The sequence below is a fragment of the Pogona vitticeps genome, chromosome 3, assembly GCF_051106095.1.
Source record: "Pogona vitticeps strain Pit_001003342236 chromosome 3, PviZW2.1, whole genome shotgun sequence".
Taxonomy (NCBI): Eukaryota; Metazoa; Chordata; class Lepidosauria; order Squamata; family Agamidae; genus Pogona; species Pogona vitticeps.
Genome location: NC_135785.1, coordinates 52,754,584 through 52,775,196, shown reverse-complemented (window position 1 = coordinate 52,775,196; position 20,613 = coordinate 52,754,584). Strand labels below are relative to the sequence as shown.

General features: G+C 41.7%; 2 protein-coding genes across 33 annotated transcripts in view; one reads left to right on the top strand and one right to left on the bottom strand.

The window, feature by feature from the left end:
* LCOR (ligand dependent nuclear receptor corepressor) overlaps nt 1-9,389 on the top strand; it is a 103,522-nt gene extending 94,133 nt beyond the window's left edge. For all 28 annotated transcript variants that reach the window (XM_020790876.3, XM_078389429.1, XM_078389435.1 and 25 more), the window contains one exon: nt 1,976-9,389. In XM_020790876.3, the coding sequence (XP_020646535.3) occupies nt 1,976-6,632 (4,657 nt within the window). In that variant the 3' untranslated portion in view covers nt 6,633-9,389. The remainder of the gene's footprint in view (nt 1-1,975) is intronic.
* Nucleotides 9,390-14,786: 5,397 nt separating this feature from the next.
* The window catches only part of SLIT1 (slit guidance ligand 1), a 163,838-nt gene continuing 158,011 nt past the window's right edge, over nt 14,787-20,613 (bottom strand). For all 5 annotated transcript variants that reach the window (XM_072995695.2, XM_072995698.2, XM_072995696.2 and 2 more), the window contains one exon: nt 14,787-20,448. In XM_072995695.2, the coding sequence (XP_072851796.2) occupies nt 20,210-20,448 (239 nt within the window). In that variant the 3' untranslated portion in view covers nt 14,787-20,209. The remainder of the gene's footprint in view (nt 20,449-20,613) is intronic.

The window sequence follows — 20,613 nt, the reverse complement described above, 5'->3', positions numbered from 1 at the left end:
TCAAATCATGATGGTTTGGGAGTAAAATGCAAGCTAGTCCAATAATGTTGTACCTGAGTTCTCAGAGAATCAGACTCTTTTTACAATTATGATTCTCTATCCTGGACCTAGTACTTTTTATACTTAATAAAGACAAACCTTTTAATTTTGGATTTTCATACTGAGACTTATTTCTAAAATATTGTAGTAACCTAGAGCCATTCCCAACTCTCAGTATACTCTGGCTGAAATCCTGTTGCTTGGCATAGTAAGTCATAAGTAGAGTAGGCCCATTAAATCAATGGAACTTACAAAGGAGTTCATATACCAAACCTCCACTGATTCAATGGGCTGACACCAGTTGTGACTTGCTACACAAAATAACATTTCAGGCACTTATGTCAGATTCAGCCCTTGATTTTAAAGTGTTTCTTCTTAGGAAAGAATATTTATCTTTAAGCACCAGAATAAGTCAGAATTAATAGTTTTTCATGCACACCCAAAGAACATATCTGTCAATATATGCTTTTCTGCTATTTCTAGGCTGACGTGACCTTTTTATACTCATTGTTTTTATCTTTAAATATTGTCTTTCAATGATGTAAGCCACCTTGGGTCCTTTTAAAGGAGAAAAACAGGATAAAAACAAACTAACTAACTTAGTTGCCTGACTGTACACCTCTCCAAACAATGAAGAGCCTGGCTACCTGCTTTAGGAACAGGAGATAGCAGATTTTAAAGAGAGTTTTGCTGTTCTGAAATGACCAAGTTATCATCCTTAGCAGGCCAAACCTTCCTCCTTCTTGTGTTCTGTCTAGGGTTGCCATTCCTCTCTCGCCCTCCTGAGCTAGTGGCTGTTTTAAACAAGTCTTGAAAATCCACTTTTAAAATTTGGAGAAGTGGCAGTTGATGTGAAGAGAGCAGAGCCTGACTTCTTTACATAGTGTGTTCAGTCTATTAAAATATGGTACAGGCTACTAGAAATACTGTATTGGTATTATAAAGAGCCAACAATGCCATGTTTTATGGCAACTCCTTTGAGAGTTTGGTTGAAATGAATACCCTGTTTCCCTGAAAATAAACCCTAACCTGAAAATAAGCCCCAGTATGATTTTTTCAGGATTCTTGTAATATAAGCCCTGCCCCAAAAATAATCCCCAGTTAAGTGAAACTCCGCCCTCCATCATTGTGCAGCAACCAGAAGAAGATGGCATGACTGTATTTGAATAAATGTAGATTGTTGTACCTGAAAAACAAACAAACCTGAAAATAAGCCCTAATGCATTTTTGGAGCAAAAATTTATCTAAAAAATAATCTAATGTCTTATTTTTGGGGAAACATGGTATATTCCCAGATATATGGTCAGTTGCCTCCCAGGGCCAGGAGGAGATATCCTGTGGGAGGCATTTAGAGTCTTGCTCTTGCATTTGTTTAGGATTATATTATTTATTTTAACCAAAGTTTCAGTAAAGCTTTCCATGTTTGTGATCGTGATCTGTTTATTGTCTAAACACAAAGTCTATGACCACAGCCTACCTGTGGGAGGGTCTGTTAATCCATCTACTCCATTGCTATAAAGAAATCCAGTACTTGTGGGTAGGATTGTTATCTTTGCAGAGTTCAGTGAGCAAGCAAGCAAAGAAATAAGGGAAACAAGGCACCTTGTTGTTGCTTGTCTCTCTTGCTCAGATAGATTTTCCTAACACAGAAGTTTTTCTGTTCTTAAAGGTGTCAGTAATAATGCAGGGTCTTGTCCTGACAACTTTTCTGTGGGCTAAAGGTTCACTGTTGGATGGCTATGGAGGAGATTACAAATGTAACTTTACTAACATGAAGTGGTTGCTTGGTTCTGATGAACAGATAGAACTGCTCTTTCTCCAGGGCATACAACTTAAGGGAACAACAAGGGGAGAGAATGTGGAGGATTTTCACTATAAAGTGATTAATTCCCCAACCCTTGCTTTGTACTGACCGTTTCTCTCTCCCTCTCTCTAGTGAGGACACAGCAGAGGCAAAAGCAATAAATTGTCTTGGCCAGCCGAAATCTCCATTGGAAAAATTTATGGTCAGACTGTGCACATACCACCAGAAGCACTTCGTCCGTGTCCTAAACGACATATGCACTGAAGTACAGACAGGCTGCGGTGGGCAACAGTTACCTGGACCTGAAAACATGGACGTGTCCACTTGTAGCTCAAGCTGCAGCCAGTATCGCACTGAGAACCAGGAGCTTGGAACTTCTGAATCAAAGCTCCCTTCATGCCTGGACCCAGAGCAGTCAGGGCCCCATGGCTCTTTGCGCCTACTATGTCATGCCCTGAAGCAGGCTGTTGATCTGAAATCTACTGACAGAAGAGAAAACTGCAGTCCAGTGGTCAGAAGAGACTTTCCTGAGATTCCTAACATTAGAGCAAATTCTGCAAATCCCAGGGACAGTCCTACTCAAGGGTACCTCACTGCCTCCAACTCCCATCATTCTGCTAAAACCCTGGAAGGGCAAACCTCTGGTAGTGAACAAGAGACAGGGATTAAGAAGGGTGAAGAAGACAAAGAGCAGGTGCAAAGCAGACTCTTGTTGGATAGTGTGGAGTGCCGTGGCGGCTTGCAGAAAAATCCTTTCAAAGTTTTTCCAGAGGAAATCCGAGAGTCAACTTTCACCACAAGCTCCCCCCGCAGAGCAGACAAAGAGAATTCTTTCCAATGCAGCTCCAAATCTCTTCTGCACCAGGATCCAGAGATAAATGACCAAGAAATGAAGCAGAAGGCAGAGAACCACCACCAGACTTTAGCAAAGTGCAAGGGGAGCTATCATATGCATTCTGTTGACAAGACTCATGCGGAGAATGCCAAAGACAGTTGGCTGCCCACTAGTCCAATGCCGGTAGTTCACCATAAAACCACCAATGGGCACACCAGGGCCAAGAATGTCTCAGCTTCCTCCAAAAGCACACGTAAGAGCAAAAGGTCTTCAGGACTAAGAATAAATGACTATGATAACCAGTGTGATGTTGTTTATATCAGCCAGCCTATTACAGAATGCCACTTTGAAAGCAAGAGAACAGTATCATCAAGGAAGACAGCACGGAAGAGCACGCGTGGATATTGCTACGATGGTGAATGTTGTGAGCTTCCCACAGTTCGCACCTTGGCTAAGGTTTCCCATGTGCAGGAAGGCGGGAACATCCTGGCCCCACAGCTTGAGGTGATAACAAGCCCTAGCCAAGGGGTCACGCTTCCAGGAGGTAGCATCTTGGCAACAGCCGAAGCTGAAAGCGACACAGGTGAAAAAAGAGCTTCCATTGTGGGCCTCCTTCAAGAAGATTCCTCCAGCAAAAATTCTCAGGGGACAGCTGAACAATGCTCGGCTGAAATCATCCCTCCTCAGCCCAGTTTCTTGGAGCAAAGAGATGTTAGTTCAGCTGAAGTGTTCACAGATGATCTTTCTCTATTGCTCTGTCCTGTTTCACATGCGAAGGAAAGTAACTTGTCTGTTTCTTCTGTTCAAGCTACTGACCTCTCTCCTGCCCTGCAGCAGAGTGAAGAGGAGCTACAAGATATGACCGATACAAGCACAGTGTTGCAGGCTGATAATGACAAGGACTCTTGTAAAAATAGTGGACTTGATGAACACAACAGTGTAGTAAGTTCTGTCCTGTTGTCTGTGTCAGAAGCTGCTAATACAGAGGAGAATTCTGTGTGCTTAGAGAATGAATCTGACTCCAAATCCACCATTCTTATAGACCCAGAGCCTCCTGTTTGCACGGACCTGTTGTTGTCTAAAGAACTGGAAGCTAGAATGGACTCGCTGCCTCCACTAGAGGAGCCAACTTCCGTTGTAGATTTGGCTGCATCTGTGGAACCCCCACCACTTTCCCCTATAAACCCACTGGAGCCCCCAGCAGAGCTTCCTGCCTTTGTCTGTCTGGATCCTTCAGTGGCCTTTCCTGCAGAACCCCCTTCTATTCCGGAGTCTGTGTATTCTGGAGCACCTGTTGCCAGTTCAAGGGCAGTTTCTCCTGTTGTTGTTCCAGTCAGTGTTGTCCCTGAGCCTCCAGTTCTAGAGCCTTCAGAGGCTCCTTCTATAAGAGCTGCAGCGGTTGTACCTAGCAAAGAAGATTCAGAGCTTCCCCAGCCCCTTCCTAACTTAGACACAGCAGAGCTTCCTATCAGCTTGCAGTGTGCTAATGCATATGAAAACACCGATACTGAAACTGGTGTGGACAGTTCTCATGGGTTGCAGGATATTCTGACTGGAAAGCACGAGACTGTATTGCCTATTGCAGATATTGATGACAGCCAGGGAGGAGAAAATGTGAAAGATACAAGGGAGATTAGCAGGGTAGATGAGGAAGGGGAAATTGATAGCAACACTCCATCAGTGCTCAAAATGACAGAAGCAGGCAACAGGGAGGAGACTTCTTCCAAAATATATCTAGACAAAAAACGAAAGAGGGAGAAGAAACCTCAAGTTGCATCTGATCGCTGTCTTCGAAGCCAACAAACCTTGTTGCCTGCAGAAGACAGTACTGAGGAACCCAGCTCTTCCTCTTCTCTACAGCTTCCTCAGCTTCAGATTAAGTTGTCTAAAAGCCCTGGTGCTAAGCGTTTTAAGAGGGAGGTGCATCTTGAAGGGGCAGCATCTGTGTGTGTTCCGAGTGACAGATTCCACAAAACATTGCTAAACCACACCGGAAACACTTCTGAGCAGCCAATAGGTGAAGGAAGTGACATCACAATGAGGAAGACCTATAAGAAATTGTTGGCAACAGAAACTGCAGTAGAGGAAAGCCAGGATGAAGAAGGCAATAAGAAGAAGCCAGGGGCCATGCTTGAAATCTGTTTAGAGGCTAGTTCTGATAAAAGGAGTGTACATGTTCCTGGAGAAACCTCTGATAAGGGTGAAACACAGACAGACTCGAACCCAGGAGCTCCAGAGGATACATACAGTGGTATGAATGCTACAGAAGTGTTGTTCACCCTGCCTGAGGCCAGTTGTCCTCCTTGTCCTGATAGCAAGAATGAAATTAGGGAGGGACCACTGGAGAGGTCAGTAAAATACAAGAAGCCTGCCCTCCAGTTTTACAACTTGAGGCACAGCCCGGTCCCAGCCTCTGTTGTCACTGCCTATAAAAGCACACCAGGAAAGGATATTGTGCGAGGGCATTCTCAAGTAATAGATGCACAAAGTACAGCAAACGAAGACCATCTTGGCTTTAGTGGTATGGAAGTGCTATATGACAACAAGCCCAAATTTGTGGAATGGTGTGCTGAGGAAGAGAACCAAGAACTCATCACTAATTTTGATGCCCAGTACATGAAAGTTCAGAAAGGATGGATTCAGCTGGAGAAGGAGGTGCAGCCAGCTCCTAAGGTCAAGAATAAATCTGACAAGCTGAAAGAAATCTGGAAAAGCAAGAAGAGGACTCGAAAGTTCAAAGGGTCCACGGAAGTCCAGAAGCTTTCCCCTGTCCAGATGCTATTCATGAAGCCTTTTGATATGCCTGATATCTGTAAGTGGTTTATGGAGACAACTGAAACCAAGTCCCTGGTCATTGTGAAGAAACTGAATACACGTCTCCCAGGAGACCTTCCTCCCACCAAGCTTCCACTTCAGAAAGGCTGCTCCTCTGGTCCCTATCCCAGTTCACTTCAAGCTGAACGTCTAAAGAAACACCTGAAAAAGTTTGCAGCACTGACCCCAGCAAAAAATACCATAAGGACCCAAAAAATGTGGGCTAAGCTACGAGAGAGCCCTGAGGAAACAGAGCTAGAGCAAGTTGCCAGTCAGCAGCAGACATCTCCCTCAGAAGTAAGTTTGGAGCATGGTATTGAGACCAAGAGTGCTCAACCGCCTCCTAGTATCCCAGTGCAGACAAGCTCACGGATCCTGAGAAAATATTCCAATTTAAGAGGCAAACTTCATGGCCTCCGCAGAATGGTTAAGCAGGAGAAGAATGATTGTGTGTTAAAGCATGTGTCACTTGAAAGCAAACCCAGCAGCAAGAGTTTGTGCATTAAGTCGCCAGTATCTGCAAAGCTGGCCCAGTCGGTCAAAGCTATCCCACTGCCTGCTAAATCCAAATTAGTTGAAAGAGGAGGAAAGGGGAAAAAAGGGAAAGACAGATCACAGGAGGACATTTCATCTAAAGGAAACCTTCAGCAAAACAGAAAGAAGACACCAAATGAGAGCAGCAACAGGCTGCAAGGGCAGCTGAGCCTTTCAAGCAAAGAAAAGGTCCCTGTTAAAAAAAACAGTAAAACAAAGCATGTTGGAACTACCACAACCAAAAAGCAGATGGCTGTGGAAAGAAGCAATAAGCTTGCTTCTCAGAGTGAAAAAGTGAAGAAACTGGCAGACTCACAACCTGGGAAGAGGAAGTCCACCACCTCCCAGAAGGGAAAAGGAAGCACCCATCAGAAGTCCCCCCTGCCTTCCAGGTCAGAAGGGTCTGCTAAGCCTTTAAAGCAGAAAGCCGTGCACGACTCTTCTAGTCGATCTCTTAAAGTAACTCCAAAAAAGGCAGCCGGTGGCAAAGCTCTGACTAGGTCAGTGAAACGAATTCAGGAGAGTAACAAAGCCCAGGGCAAGAAGAAACTGAGGGCGAAAGAAGACTGTCCACCTCGCAAGCGCAGGCGACTGGATACAAAGTAGCAGGCTTGGGCTGGATAGGAAGTCGGTTGTAGAAACCTTTCCCTATGCATTAAGTAGATCCGTTTCTGAACATGGGGAAGGACAAATGTCTAGGTAAAAACTGATTCCCTCCCCATGTGTTTTGAGGACCCCCCTAGCTGTGTTGCAACCAGAGAGGGGCAATATTCTTCTCTGCTGCTGAGAAGAGTAGTTAACTGCTTTTGAAAGGTCCTAAAATTGCACTAGGAGCCTGGCAGTTTCAGTTCAAAGTACAGTGCCTTATTTATCCTTTTAGGAAATAAGTAATTAGTATGTGTGATTTAACGGCTGGCAGTTCTTAGTTAATGCACAAGCACTTGTACTGTAATGGAAAGAGAACCACCTTTCATGCACATCTCATAGACCTGGGCAGCCTGTCTGCCAGGTTCACACAGGAGCATTTTCTTCCTTTTCCACACTGAAGCATCTTAGCACTGTTTAATCTGAGCAGGGCATTATAAAGCCAAAACCCAAAGTGTTTTCATCCTTTGATGCTATTCTTTACTAGCAGGTCATAGCAATGTAATGTGTTAAGGTTATTAACCATTGGCCATTTTGTATAACTGTAGGATTATGGGTTTGGCTATAAATTAGCTTCACTCCAGTGTTAATAAGACACTCTTTCTGCAGTGTCTTCAGGGATTGGCAGCCATGCTTGTCCAAATTTACCTATCCAGGAAATGAGCTGGCCCTATTGCTTGGATAGAAAACTCTTCTTTTTTTGTTCATGTACATTGCCTGCCACTTTTGACATTGTTTTCTACAGGTGGGCTCCTTAAGACCCGTGATTTAAAATACAATCTGAATGCATTTCAGAATGTGTTATATTCTTGTCCATTTTACTTAGAGACCCGTGTTTGGAATGCCCCTACAAGATGGTTGGATGAATTCATGGTTAACCATTCTTTAACATTTGAATACCTTTTAATATGTGGGTTTCGAGATGGAATATCTATAAAAGGTAATTTAGGGAGATGCCCATAATTAGAGATCCTTTTCTGCTGTACTTTATTGATTCCCCCCCCCCCCGCACAATTGGTGCAAACCCCTTTCCATAGTTGTCAGAAAGCTTTCTAGAAACCATGAAGATAACAGTGAACAGTGTTGCCTATGAATGAAATAGTACAGCGAACCCTCGACTTACGGAATTAAGCCGTATTGGAACGGTGGCTGCAGGTCGAAAAGTCTGTAGGTCGAGTCTCCATTGACCTACAATGCATTGAAAACCAATTAATCCATAACCGGCCGTTTTTGTTCTATTTTGGTTTTTTTCCCCGGTCTGTAGGTCGGTTCTCTGGCTACAAGTCGAACCTAAATTTTGTGGCCAGAGAAGTCTATAACTCAAAAAGTCTGTAAGTGGAGCCGTCTGTAAGTCGTGGGTCCACTGTATCGGAAAGTAGCTGATATTTTTACAAGTGTTAGTGGGGTTACAGCTTAGATAAAGCAAATTCCGCTACCTTGTTCTAAGAGTCTACAGAACCTAGTTTTCTAAATGCTTATTTGTATTTCATGGAACATTTCTGGCCTTGCCTTCCAAGATTAATCAATGTATTACATAAAGGTCAAGAAGTCATCTCTCCTCAGAAAAGATATTTCTGCAAAAGCCAATTAGAAATGCAAACAGTCCCCTTTCCAGTTCAAACATTTGTTTTGGATCCAAGAGGGAAGTAGCATTTTCTCAGAAGAAACTCTGTCCAGTTACATTTATGCTACCAATTTATTGGCTGATAGTGGCTGCCTCCATGCTGGGGCCGGAGAGATAGTTGGCCCAGCATTTTATTTATTTCTGTACTTTCTCTTTAAGCCACAGCCAAGGCAGAGATATTTGCTTAGAAACTTGTGCAAACTTCCTTGCGTTTGCTGTGTGTGGCACCCAAGAGCTTCCCGTGAAGGCCTTCGAATTGCTTGACCTTTCAGAGTAGCTTTCCATGGATACCGTCTGAGATCGACGTACTCAAACACATCTTTACACATTATATTAACTGGCTTGAACCAGTCTTTTCAGTTGGTAAAGGACATATTGAATAAAAGGAAAGGCAAATTCTTCAGGGAGCAGGAAGAAAGCTTGTGTGAGAGAAAACTCATTTTTTTAAAAGGAGGGAGGGTGTATCAGCATTGCCACTCCTATACCAAAGCTCATTACTATAGGTGGCAAATGGATAAATAGCTGCATAGTGTTTTTTTCCCCATTGATGGAAGAGAGTAAAATTTGGCTTCTGAAAGTGAAAAACCCTCTTGCTCATCTGCTTACCCAAGTCTGTGGACGGAGAGGTGCACTAAAGCTGTAAGACACATCAGGGTGGACTCTTTTTTTAAGAAATATTTTTAAATTGTTGATTTTTAACTTCTCTCTTTTCGTTTAAATCATGCTGTATAAAATTAATTGTTGTAAGCATTAAGACACGCTTAGCATTTTCTGTAAAAACTAATATGAATTTGTCTGATTGAAGTTTTAAATGTGGATATCCGGAGTGACAGACATTCCATCAGGAGTATGAAAAGGTATTTAAGGAAGTGTTTGAGCATATGTGTATAAGTGAGAGGAGTAAACCTGTCAGATACTTGCTTCTAGTTTTTCCAACTTTACATGTTTCCATCCACAATGATACCTAAATCTTCCTGCTCCCACTACCCAGGGCTGCTTCCTAACAAAATGCTGGGTGGCTGGGGTACCTTGTGGTACTTTTTGGCTAGTGATTCTGATTCAAACACATGGTAATAAAATCATGCTATAACTTACTGCTGTTCCATTTCTTGTGTGGCCTGCAGTCTAAAATATTTCTTTTTGCAGTTTCATGTGATGTCCACATTCCCCCCCCCCAATTCTTTCTGTTGTTCAGGCAAATTTACCTGAGTATGAAAAATTGAAATATAATTGCTAGGCTTGCAAAGTGTTGCCAGTTCCTGAGAGAATTGCCAGTGCCTCCAGTTTTGTCCAGCTCCTGCCTTGCTTTTCTGCTGAGAAGGACATTTGACCATACATTCAAACACCAGTGGCTCCCGGTAAGGCAGCCCTTTCCCCCTTAGTATAGCTTCCACACTGGCCTTTGTTTATATCCCACGTTTTTCCCAGTGAAAAGATTCAAGGCAACATACAAAGCTAAAAAAGTGTGTGTGTTTAAAGTTGCAATAAATTAAAGCTATTAACATTAAAATACAATTAAATCTAGCTTCAAAGCATAGAAAGAGAAAAGAGGACCCAAGAAACTCAGTGTGGTTTGGATGAACATTGCAGCTAACTAGTACGTAGTTTTAAGTTAAAGCAAAGCTGCACACTGGTTGGAATCAACTTTTTCAGCCTAATGCTGCCCGAGTAGCAGTCTATCACTGAGATGCTGCCTCCCCACACTTTAAGTGATTTGCAGAGATACCTTTCCTTCTCCTTATAATCCCACCTCCATTCTGGGCTCTTAATCCTTTTCAGTTGAAAGGCCATTCTTGCTGGATTGAATGGTTTTATCTTTAGAATGTAAAGATCTTAATTCTGACCTCTTCATCCTGCCCAGCCTGCTCTTAAGCATTTCTTTTTTCATATGCTATTACAACCCTGTCCCACTGCTCTTTGCAGTGGAAGTAGGTGCTTACACATGTCTATAGTACAGTCTTGGCTCTGTGTTATCAGCTACTCCAGCAGCATGGATCTGATCTGGTAAAGTTCTCTAATCCTTGTCATTGGGAAAGTGAAGATGTTGTTCACTTTAATAGCTTTATTCAGCATTTTGGCAAGCAAGAGTTAAATTTTCAAGTGGGGGACTTGTTGGATTCCACACAACACAGGCACTCATAGGGGGCGGCTGGCCTTGTTTGCTTGGCAACACCACTCCCTTTGCCATCTTCTTTCCATCAGTGTGTTTCATCTTTGTTCTCAGCCTTTCTTTTATTACTTTATATATAAAAGGCGTTCTCTTTCCTGTGAATCTTGAACTTCATTTGAGTTGGCTATTAGTGGCTCTGCCATTAAATTTTCCCAGATCCCATATATTTAAGGGACTGTTTTTGCTTTTGTTTGCAATGGGTTAGTTACCATAGTCTTCCCTGTTTTCCACACCTCAAGGCTTCTTATGTAATGCTCTGCTGACTGTGGATCTATGCTTTTGTTGCTGGTCTTGCTAAACTTAACATTCTGGCCACAGGGAGTGCTTCTGTTTCATTCTCTCACAGTAGGGCCATTCTTGGTCAAGGTGTTGATAGTGGGCTTCCCCCTCCCCCTTTGTGGTTAGGCATATTCTTGATTTCAATAGTTCCTAATTAAGGTTGTTTGCAGAACACCCGATTATCATCCATAACATCCAAAAGTAATGATGTCTGTCCACACATATGACACACAGCGGTTCATGCAGCAATTGTAGCTCTGAAGTCTGTATCAAAGCTGCTGGGTGGCGGCAGTAGTGGCTGCTATTGTCAGAATGCTGCTTATGGCTCTTCTTGTCTCTTATCTTATGTGCTGCCAATGTGCATATGCTTCTGTTTGTATATTTTTAAAGCGTATCTCCCTTCTAAACTTCTTTTTGAAGATGTTACTCACACAAAACTTTTATTAAGGCTTATGCATTCAATGTTTATGATTATTACTAACTAGGACCACTTGGCCAAATCTTCTTGCTTACCTCAGCATCTGATGAAAGGATCTTTTTTTTAAAAAAGGAAATGTTTTCCTTGTGTTCTTGGCCTCTTGTGCTAAGGACACCCTATCCCCTGACCACCTACTTTGTGTACCCACTACTTTGTGTCCTGGACTTGTACCTAAACCATAGCTTGTCACCTACAATTCAGAGGGAACCTGAGTGGAGTCTGAAGGGCTCTTATCTTCACCACTAAGTAATACAGCAGAGCAGCAGGGAATGAAATGGTGCTGACGAGAGAGGAAAAATAAAAGGATTTCATTAAATCTGTGCTTCTTGCATGTTTCTATAAAAAGAACAATTCTGTCTTTTCTTCTCCCATTTACCACTTGCTTGAAAAGTAGATCTCTACTTGAACATTTGCTTCTTTAAACAAACTAGCCAGTGGGTTGATCAGGGCCTCATTTGCCTTTTATCCTATCCGTGTCCTTGGTTGGTGTTCATGCTTAATCTGCCACTTTCCAAAACTGCCTGGCTGTTCTGTGGAAGCAAGAATGCAGCAGTTTGGGTACTGCCCTGCAAAGTCCTATATGTTAGCACAGCTTATTTTCTTTGAAATCTCCTATTTAAACCTTTTCAGGCCACTTCAGATATCTTGCTGTCTTCTAGAAATAGTGACCATGTCACAGCTTCCATATAAAGAAATATGGCAAAATATAAACATCTGCTTTTTTTGCCACATATGATGTAGTAGATATTCCTAAAGTTTCCTGTGGCATCCTTGTGGCCAGTTGGTTTCTTCTGTATCCTTACATTAATCTAGCTGGTTGCAAGAGGCTCCATCTATCTTAAAATGATCTCAGGAGATCTTGTTTGCATCAAGAGGAAGCTCAGTCCTCTTCTCAAAAGCTTCCCCTTTTTTTAGCTGTCTCCCTAAATAATTGTTTCTCACAGAATAGTGAAGAGTCTGAATGAGTTTTGTTACTTGTACCCTAAATGGGTCTTTTACACTGTAATGTTACAAGGGTTTTCTAAGGATGTGCTTTCTGTGTATTACTTTCAATTGCAATGTGAATCTATACATATATGTATACGTGTGTATAAATATTCAACCGCTAGTTGGATGCCATGTTAACACAGCACCTACTCTCTCTCTCTCTTTCTCTATATAGGGTTATATATAGAGAGAGTATATATAGAGAGAGAGAAAGAGAGAGAGCGTAGGTGCTTGTTAACATGGCATCCAGCTAGCGGTTTAAATGCTTTCCTAGGTGCAGGGTAAATACTGCCTTCTCAGGCAGTCACAAAAGTAGAATAATATTGTACATAATTTTAAAATATTTATTTCCTGTACTTTGTGGTAACAAACCTGGGGCTGCTGTTGGTTTGCAATGTAGTAGCATGGATGGGAAGGGTGTTTCATACTACAAATAGCAATGGACATGGGGAGAAAGACTAGGATCTGGTCTGGAATTAATGCTGCAAAATCAGTATCCTAGTTTTCACTAAGGTGGTACTATCCTTTGAGATTTAACACTTCAGATTCGCATGATTAAATGTTCCTCCCTATTTTTTAAAAGCCCTCCACATTAGGTATCAGAGAGAACCAGTGTACCCTAGTCTTCCCTGATGCTTTGTTTCTTAGTGCAAAGGAATGTTTTTGTGTAGAGAATCATTGAATCAGGTCAGCTGTTTTCTGAAGTGGAAACACAGGTTTACCAGTCCAATGAGAGCAAAAAGTAAGCGAAATAAAAGCATTACATTTTTTGTATATTGTTTTCTGTGGAAGTGAGTCAAAATTCCCAGCTGCCAAGCACAGTTTGGTGTAGGCTGCCTAGTCATGTGCACCTTCTGGCACAGCACATATGAGCAATAAAGATCTTAGTAATAATGTTTTCAATGGTAATATTATTTTAAGTCCTGATGAGGATGGTTTGTGTGTGTGTGTGTGTTGTTTAAGATTGTTTTTCTTCAATAGCCTTCAAAGAGGGACAGACAGCTACATATTTATGCACCGTTGCAAGAAGTACCTAGGTTTAAATTCAGAGAAATTGGGCAAGCCGACTCAGGGAAATTGACTTAAGGGGAGCCCTTACCGCGAATTGTATTGGGTAACACCAGTGGCAAAGTGAAGAGATGAAATGGTGCCCTTTCAGTCCTGCTGTCACTTGACCACCCCCTCTTAGGTTGCATGCTTGATGCTTCCTAGTGCCCACTGTCAGTTTTTGAAAATAAAGCTCACCATACCCATGTCCCAGTTGCTGTGCAGAGTTCAAAGTTTTGATTTCTTTCTATTTGGGTTTTCTCTCAATCTGTATTTATTTTGGTCTTTCAGATCATAAACAACCTATCATATTCTCCACTCACTATCCTTTGATATTTTCTGTGTTGTATTATGCTGTTTAAAACATCACCCTATTTTATTTATAACCATATACTTTTGTTGCATTAAGATTCTGAAATGCTTTTTTCTTGATGTTGCTTATGTTGATCATTCAGAGTCCCCATCCCATCACAATTTTTCTCTCTTTCATCAACTCTGAAGAACTCATCCCGTGGGACTATTTCACAATGTCACCTCTTACTAACCATCCTGCTCTGGTCCAGCTCCTATCTCTATCTGTCCTAGAAGTTTCAGATGGAGTGGAGGAAGGGAGACTTGTAACGTTCTGCCATGAGTAATTTTTCCCAAAGTCTTGGGATAATCTGCCAAGTCGAATGAGCCCCCATCAATATGTAGCACATCGTTGGTGTACAAATGTATTTTGAATTCCTGAGGTTCCTTGCATCTATATTCACTCAGTGTGCCTCACAAGCAGTTTTGCTTGCTTTCTCTAAGAGAGTCCTATCTACCCTTCTGACAAACCAAGGACTCTATTCTTTCTACCCTGCCACCACTTTTGCTTCTAGTCTGTTACTCTACACATCACCTGAACCCTTATCTGTATACAGTATTTCATTGGAAGGTTTCTGTTAAAAACTATTTACCATATTTTCAGGGCACTGGGAAATGCTGTGATTTTAGAAAAAGAATGTGTCTGCTGTGAATTGTTCGTAAAATGTGTCAGTAGGTAATATTTTATATACCTCACCTAAAGTACATTTGAAAAAGTATGTAAAATAGAAGTTACGTTCAGTTGCTTTCCAGCCATTAATTCTACAGCTAGGGCTAGTTTACCATGAAATTGTATCAAAACTCTTGAGTAATCTTGTGACACTTCCATGTTTTTGTGTCTATGTTTGTGTTTCATTTCTTGATAAACCAATGGAGGATGGTATGTTCTTGTCCTTGATCACTGGGCACCAGGTGAGATTTAGACTTTTTTCCTTTGCTTATTTCCATGTCTCCTCCTCCCTCCCCTTATACACTGTTATGTACTCTGTCCGTTAAGGGTCCGTATTTTATTGCCACTTATTAAATACTTCTTTTATATCAGTATTGCTGTGGTGTGGTGCAGTTCAATGTGGAGTGTCTCTAGAGAATATTGGTCTTCAAACAACTAGTCCTCTACAAGCTGCATACAGGTAGTCAGTGGAGAAGATGCAGAACATTGATCTGTGAGAGACTGAGGCCTTTTTGAACAATCCTGGATTAGTCCATTTATTTCCCCCAAAATGTTTCAGTTCAAAGCAACTTAAAGGAACGTGACTTGAGACTAATACTGTGAAATGTTATATCCAGATTCACCAAATTGGCTCATCAAAGCAACTCCAGCCCATTTCATTGGAAAGGCAACCCTCTTGTTATTAAAACGTGAGTTATATATGTGCGTTGATTTGTAGAAGAAGAGCAACAACAACAACAAAGGTTTACATGGTTTGTTGGAAATGTACCCCCTTGCAAAAGATGTGGCTGGGCAGGGATGAAAATCAAAAGGACTTCTCCGTATTTACTCATACTCTCTTGTGGTTGTTGACTCATTGCTCACAAGGAACAGCTTCCCCAAAAGCCTCTTCCGAGGTTGGATTAAGAATCTGGGTGCATGTTTGTTCCTTGGTTTTAGTAGAAAAGAACAGTGCTGTTTAGCAGAGACGATTGCAACACAGGCCAGAATCCTGTTTGAGTCAAAGAATGCACAGGGTCACTTGCTTCAGATGTTGGACCATAGATCCTGTCAGTTCAAGGCAGCATAGCAGCGGTGAGGAACGCTGAAAGTTAACAATCCCACAGCATTGGAGGGTAACCATTTGCCCACCCCCACTTCACATCTAGTGTGCTAATTTATCCCCAAACCTTTATCCTAGTGGTTGCATGCCATTTCTCAGCCATATTTTTAAAAGTTTGAGATTAGACAAGATCATCTGTTACTGTAACAGCAGTCCTTGTGCCTCAAATATAAACATGCTAATGGTAATCTGATCTCTCTGTTCTTCCCATGGATTTCCTGCAAGCTGTACTAAGAATGTTGGTTTGATGTTGTTGTTTTTTCAGTTTGAGGCAGGAACATGAATATGTGCTATTGAGCACTGATGACAACATTTGTTTCCTTGCACACAGAGCTGTTCTTAAACCATTGTGCATATGAATGCTGGGAGTACTTGGATGATATATCACACAATTCAAGGAGCCAAAGCAGGCACTGTTCCATGTTTAAACTGCATGGTTGCCTTGCTGTATTAATACAAAACTGAACAAGTTTGCCCTTTTCCCAAGAGTGATCCATCTCAAAAAAGGTGAGTTGGGGAGGAAAGGGCAGTGGCCAGAGCTTATAGTGAAGCTTGTTCCCCCGCTGAGAAAACTGTATAGTAGTAGATATCTCTTGGGCTCTCCCCAAGAAAGAAAAAGGAGCAAGTTGTATGTTGCTTGGGGGGGGGGGACAGTCCAGCCTGGTGTCTCTGGCTGAATTAATGTCATATTCACATGGAAGACAACATGAACAATATATTTAAAACCTTCTAAAATAGTATTGCTGTGTTTCTAATGAAAGCACAACCTCACTTGTCCTATCAGACCCCCACATCTTAAAAAAGATGGCAAGAAGCAATAACTCCAGTTAGAAAAAACCAATGATGTTGGTTGCAGCTATTAGAGGAGCATCCGCCAACAGAAAATCTGATAGCATAGAAAAATACTATACCAAACAGAAATACAAATATATAAATATATATGCTTCTAAGTTGTCTGTATAGAAAGAGATACTTCAGCAGTTAGCTTACAACAGGCAAGGGAAAAAACATTTTACACAGCCACTCAGTACCTTCTCTGTGAGTTGCCCTTCAGCTGTAGCAGTGATTGGATTGTTTTAAGCCTGCCTGGTCACCAAAAGAGAAGTCACTGAGAGAAGCGCCGGTAGTTGGCAGGTTAAGAGTCAGTAGTGAACACACAAAACCTTGGTACAAATTTCATTCAAATGTTGAGATAAACAAAAGGTATTATTACTTGGGGACACTGTTACACCAGGCACAAAATTTGGGCAGCAGCTTATAGTCATGCAACAGGAAGCGCAAATCTTGCATGTGTGCCAACTGATTAGACTTTTGGACAATGATGAATGTTAGTGAAATAGAGTTATAATTGAATAAAAATAATGCCTCCAAACTTGCATTTTGCTGAGGAACCGTGCAGCCTGAAGAATAAGCACATCAGGCTTCCTTGACCATTAATGAGTAGCCCAACACCTGAACTGACATCACATAACCTAGCATATGAGTAGCCTTGGGAACAGCAGGGTCATGCTTTCCAAGGAAATCACCAGAGAAATTTATTTCAAGAGTGTATCTGTTTGTTGTGTCAACTAGCCAATTGCTTTGAATTATCACATTTGAAATGGAAAATTGAATTCTAGTATAACGTAAAGCCTTCTTGACTATTATATTTTGGATCCCAGTGTAAGTACAGTATAAAATTATCTTGCCTGGGACAAGATGCCTAGAATAAGCAACTGCATTTCCATTGTTGCCATCTCACTATCCCCTGTATATCCAGTATAAGGTTCTTTTAAAACCAAAACATACTGAATTGGCAGGCAGCATGTCATATTTCAGACAATAATGTGTATGATATAGTATATGCAACTGTTGTTACTGAAAATGTGAAGTCTGAATCAATGTCAAAAGCCCTGATTAATTTATTTGGGAATTTAGAAACTGAATGTTATAAATTGGAAGAACAATACATTTAACATTTCTAGACTTTCTGTAATAAATAAAAATTGAAAAAAATCTAGATGATAAAAATGAAATTTGAAAGTCGTGGCAGATTTTAATATCCCCGCAAATCACATTGTTTTGCTTTGTCATCATCGGTGTTTCCTGTTGTACTTATCAGTAAACCTCAGTGGTGCACAGCTTTTGTTACTAGCAAATGAACCCTTCCTGCCTTTGTTTCATTTCAGTTACCCATTGCTTCTTCACCTGCAGCAATAAAAGAATTAGTGCATTAACATGGCTAGCAAATAGCTACAATGCTGTCTGAAGGAAGCAAACCATGGCTTTTCTCCCCAGAAGGTAGTGTGTAGCTGACATATATGTGCTTATACATGGTTAGTATCCTGTTGCCTAAATTTATTATCAGAAGGGAATGTATGTAAGTGTCCCCAACCACCAACCTTGGTAGGTTTGCTGTTGTGTTACCCCAGTTGTATGACCAAACTCATAACCACTGCAAGAATGGATGACTAATGTAGTGCCTACCAGAACAATGGGATGTCTACATAATTTCCCCATTCCCTCACATTTAGGCAATTAAATACTAGTCCACCCATTTTATACCTGGAAGCATTCTGGGAGTACTTCCCTTGTAAGTGACCCTCTCTTGTTGTATCTCACTTTGCCTGACTAGTATCCAGTGTTAAAATTAAAAGCTAGTAATTTAGAAAGCCATAAGCTTGAGGCTCCTTGTATCAAGTGCTGTCAAAGCTGAGGAACCATGTTTCTAGATCTCATGTAGGAGACATGATCTATGAAGTTTTAAGCAACAGGTGGCTGGTGATGTTACTGAGGAAACAAGAACACCAGTACATTCAAGGCTGGTTTACATTAGACATTGTGTATTCTCAGCAACTGGATTCTTGTAGGGCTATATGAATGAGAATTTAGCATCTGGGAATTGTTAATCCTTAAACCAATCCTTAAACCAAAGGTGATTCAAACCTTCAAGCACAACTTCCAGTTTTCTGTCTCTGGAAGAAACTGGATAAGGGGACATTTCTATTGATCAGCACATGCAACTTTAGAATATCTTGCAAGTTTATTTGCTCCTTCCAGCTAGTGAAATAAATTCTGTGAATAATCTGTGAATTTTAATTTACATAATTCACATTGGCAAGCAGTTGCAATTCTTCTTGTACAGAATCAAGTTTGTAGTGGAGCAGAAATCTGATTTTACTTGTAATTTTCAGCCCATAGCTAGTAGTAATAAATGCAGACCAAAATCTTTCTCTGGCAGAAGATGTTAAATGCAAAGCGTCTTTGAGCAACTCAAGGTTCTTCCGCCATGAGTGCATCATATGAACTTTCTACTGAACAGGGTTGTGGAAACAACAAGAGAGAGAGAAATTGTCAGCTGAATTTATTTTAAATGCTTGGCTGTTGAAAATGTACCTTATACTTTTTCATGCTGTGCCTAAAGCCTAACCTCATGGGGACAAAAAGTATATAGCACCTGGTTTGAAAGCTTAGGGTCTAGATTTTGTTAGGAGAAAAGGCAAGCGAATCCGCACCCTAGTCCTCATTGCAGGAGGACTGGATATATTTCATTAGTGGGCCTGGTTCATGATGTTGCCATTTTGAAGACAGTGCCACACTAAATGGAGTGCAAGATACATATGCTGTTCACCCCCATCTTTATCCTTCTAAAAAGCAGGTGAAATTGAAAATGACAGGTATTAAAATGATTATCCTAGAGTTGGCATTGGCTGGATTTTAGAATCAGCCACACTTGAACATTCAGACTTTTTACTTCAGCAGAGTTTTGGCATTTAGACTGATTTTGTAGTCTAGAAATGTGGTAGCGGCTAGAGGAGGAACCAGAAGAACCTAATCCTGTCTTTGCTGCATTCATATCATGGAAATTGTAAACTTTTAAAACTCAAGGATCTGGGCCTATTTCCCCATTCCTTCCATCAAAACTATAGTGTGAAGAAAATTAGCCAAGGATTTTCCAGCCATCATGCAACCAGATCCTTTCCATGCTTCCGTGGAAGGTAACTCCCAATGGATTCAAATGTTGCTTACTCACAGGAAAGTGAGTATAGGATTAAAACCTTGGACAAATAGTTATGTGCCTGGGTGTGCTTGGTTTCTTTTCAGTAGTAAGTCGAGGAAGGTCTGAATGTATGACTATAATGGAGTCTCAGGATTAAGCCAATTTCGTACCTCTTGTGAATATTAGGTTGTAGGATGCAGGTGTTCACACAATTCTTTCCAATTTTCCTAAATTATGCTGTCTTTTTCCTAGCCTGGTAACACATCTTCCCCCCCTACCCGTTCCCTTGACTGCTGCTTCTGCACTGCTTGCAGTTTAAGCCCCATAAACAGACCATAAGTTTGCAATCATCAGACAATAAGGAGAGGAATATGAGTCGCTACTCAGCAAGAGAAAAAGCAGAGCTGCTGCTCCCCAAAAGGAAGCAGGCATGGTGTAGCCAGGCACGCTCCAACATGAGGAAAAAAATGGCAGGATATGAAATGGCAGGATCCTGAAGCTAGGCTAGGCATGACCTTCTCAGGACATCACACTGGTCAAAACAAACAGGCTAGACTGATAAGAATCCATTCTGGGCCCAAGTAGTGGCTCCAGATAAGAGTCTGTGCTGGACATAAATACATCTGTTCTGCTGGATTTGCCAGCAAAAGTCTTCTATCTACATCTTTGTCTGGTCCATCCAGAAGAGCCATGGTCATCATGCCAAAGGAACTGCCATTTGCCAAATGAAATATCCTACCCCACCCCACGCAGCAACAGGGCAAAAGGAGATGGCAGGCTTGTTCCTAAGGCCTCTCTCAGGGCAGGCCTGGCCCACTGATCTCTGGCACTGGCCTGTCCCTTGCTGGAGGCTACATGCACTGGGAGCAGCCGCATTTGCTGGGTTTTTCCACCTCCTCCACAAAGGAAGAGCCATCACTGCATTCAAAGGTGTACTTCCTGCGCTTGAGACGCAGTCCTGTGCAGCAGCCTGGTCCTGGGCATGATCCCCGGCACTCCACCCAGGAAGCAGGCCGTGTTGTTTGGCAGATGGCATATCCACGTTGGACCTGGTAGAAATCCCGTACAGCCTCACCCCGACACTCCGACTCTGTAGGGAACAGAGAGGAGCAAAAAGAAAGGTCAGAGAGACTAAGTAAGTAATGCCATAAGAAAAGCACTGTTATCCTCAACACTTGGATGGTTTCTGGTAAATAAACTAACTAGGTATTCTAATACCTTTAAGCATGCTGAAAAGGACAACTTTGTCTCCCTG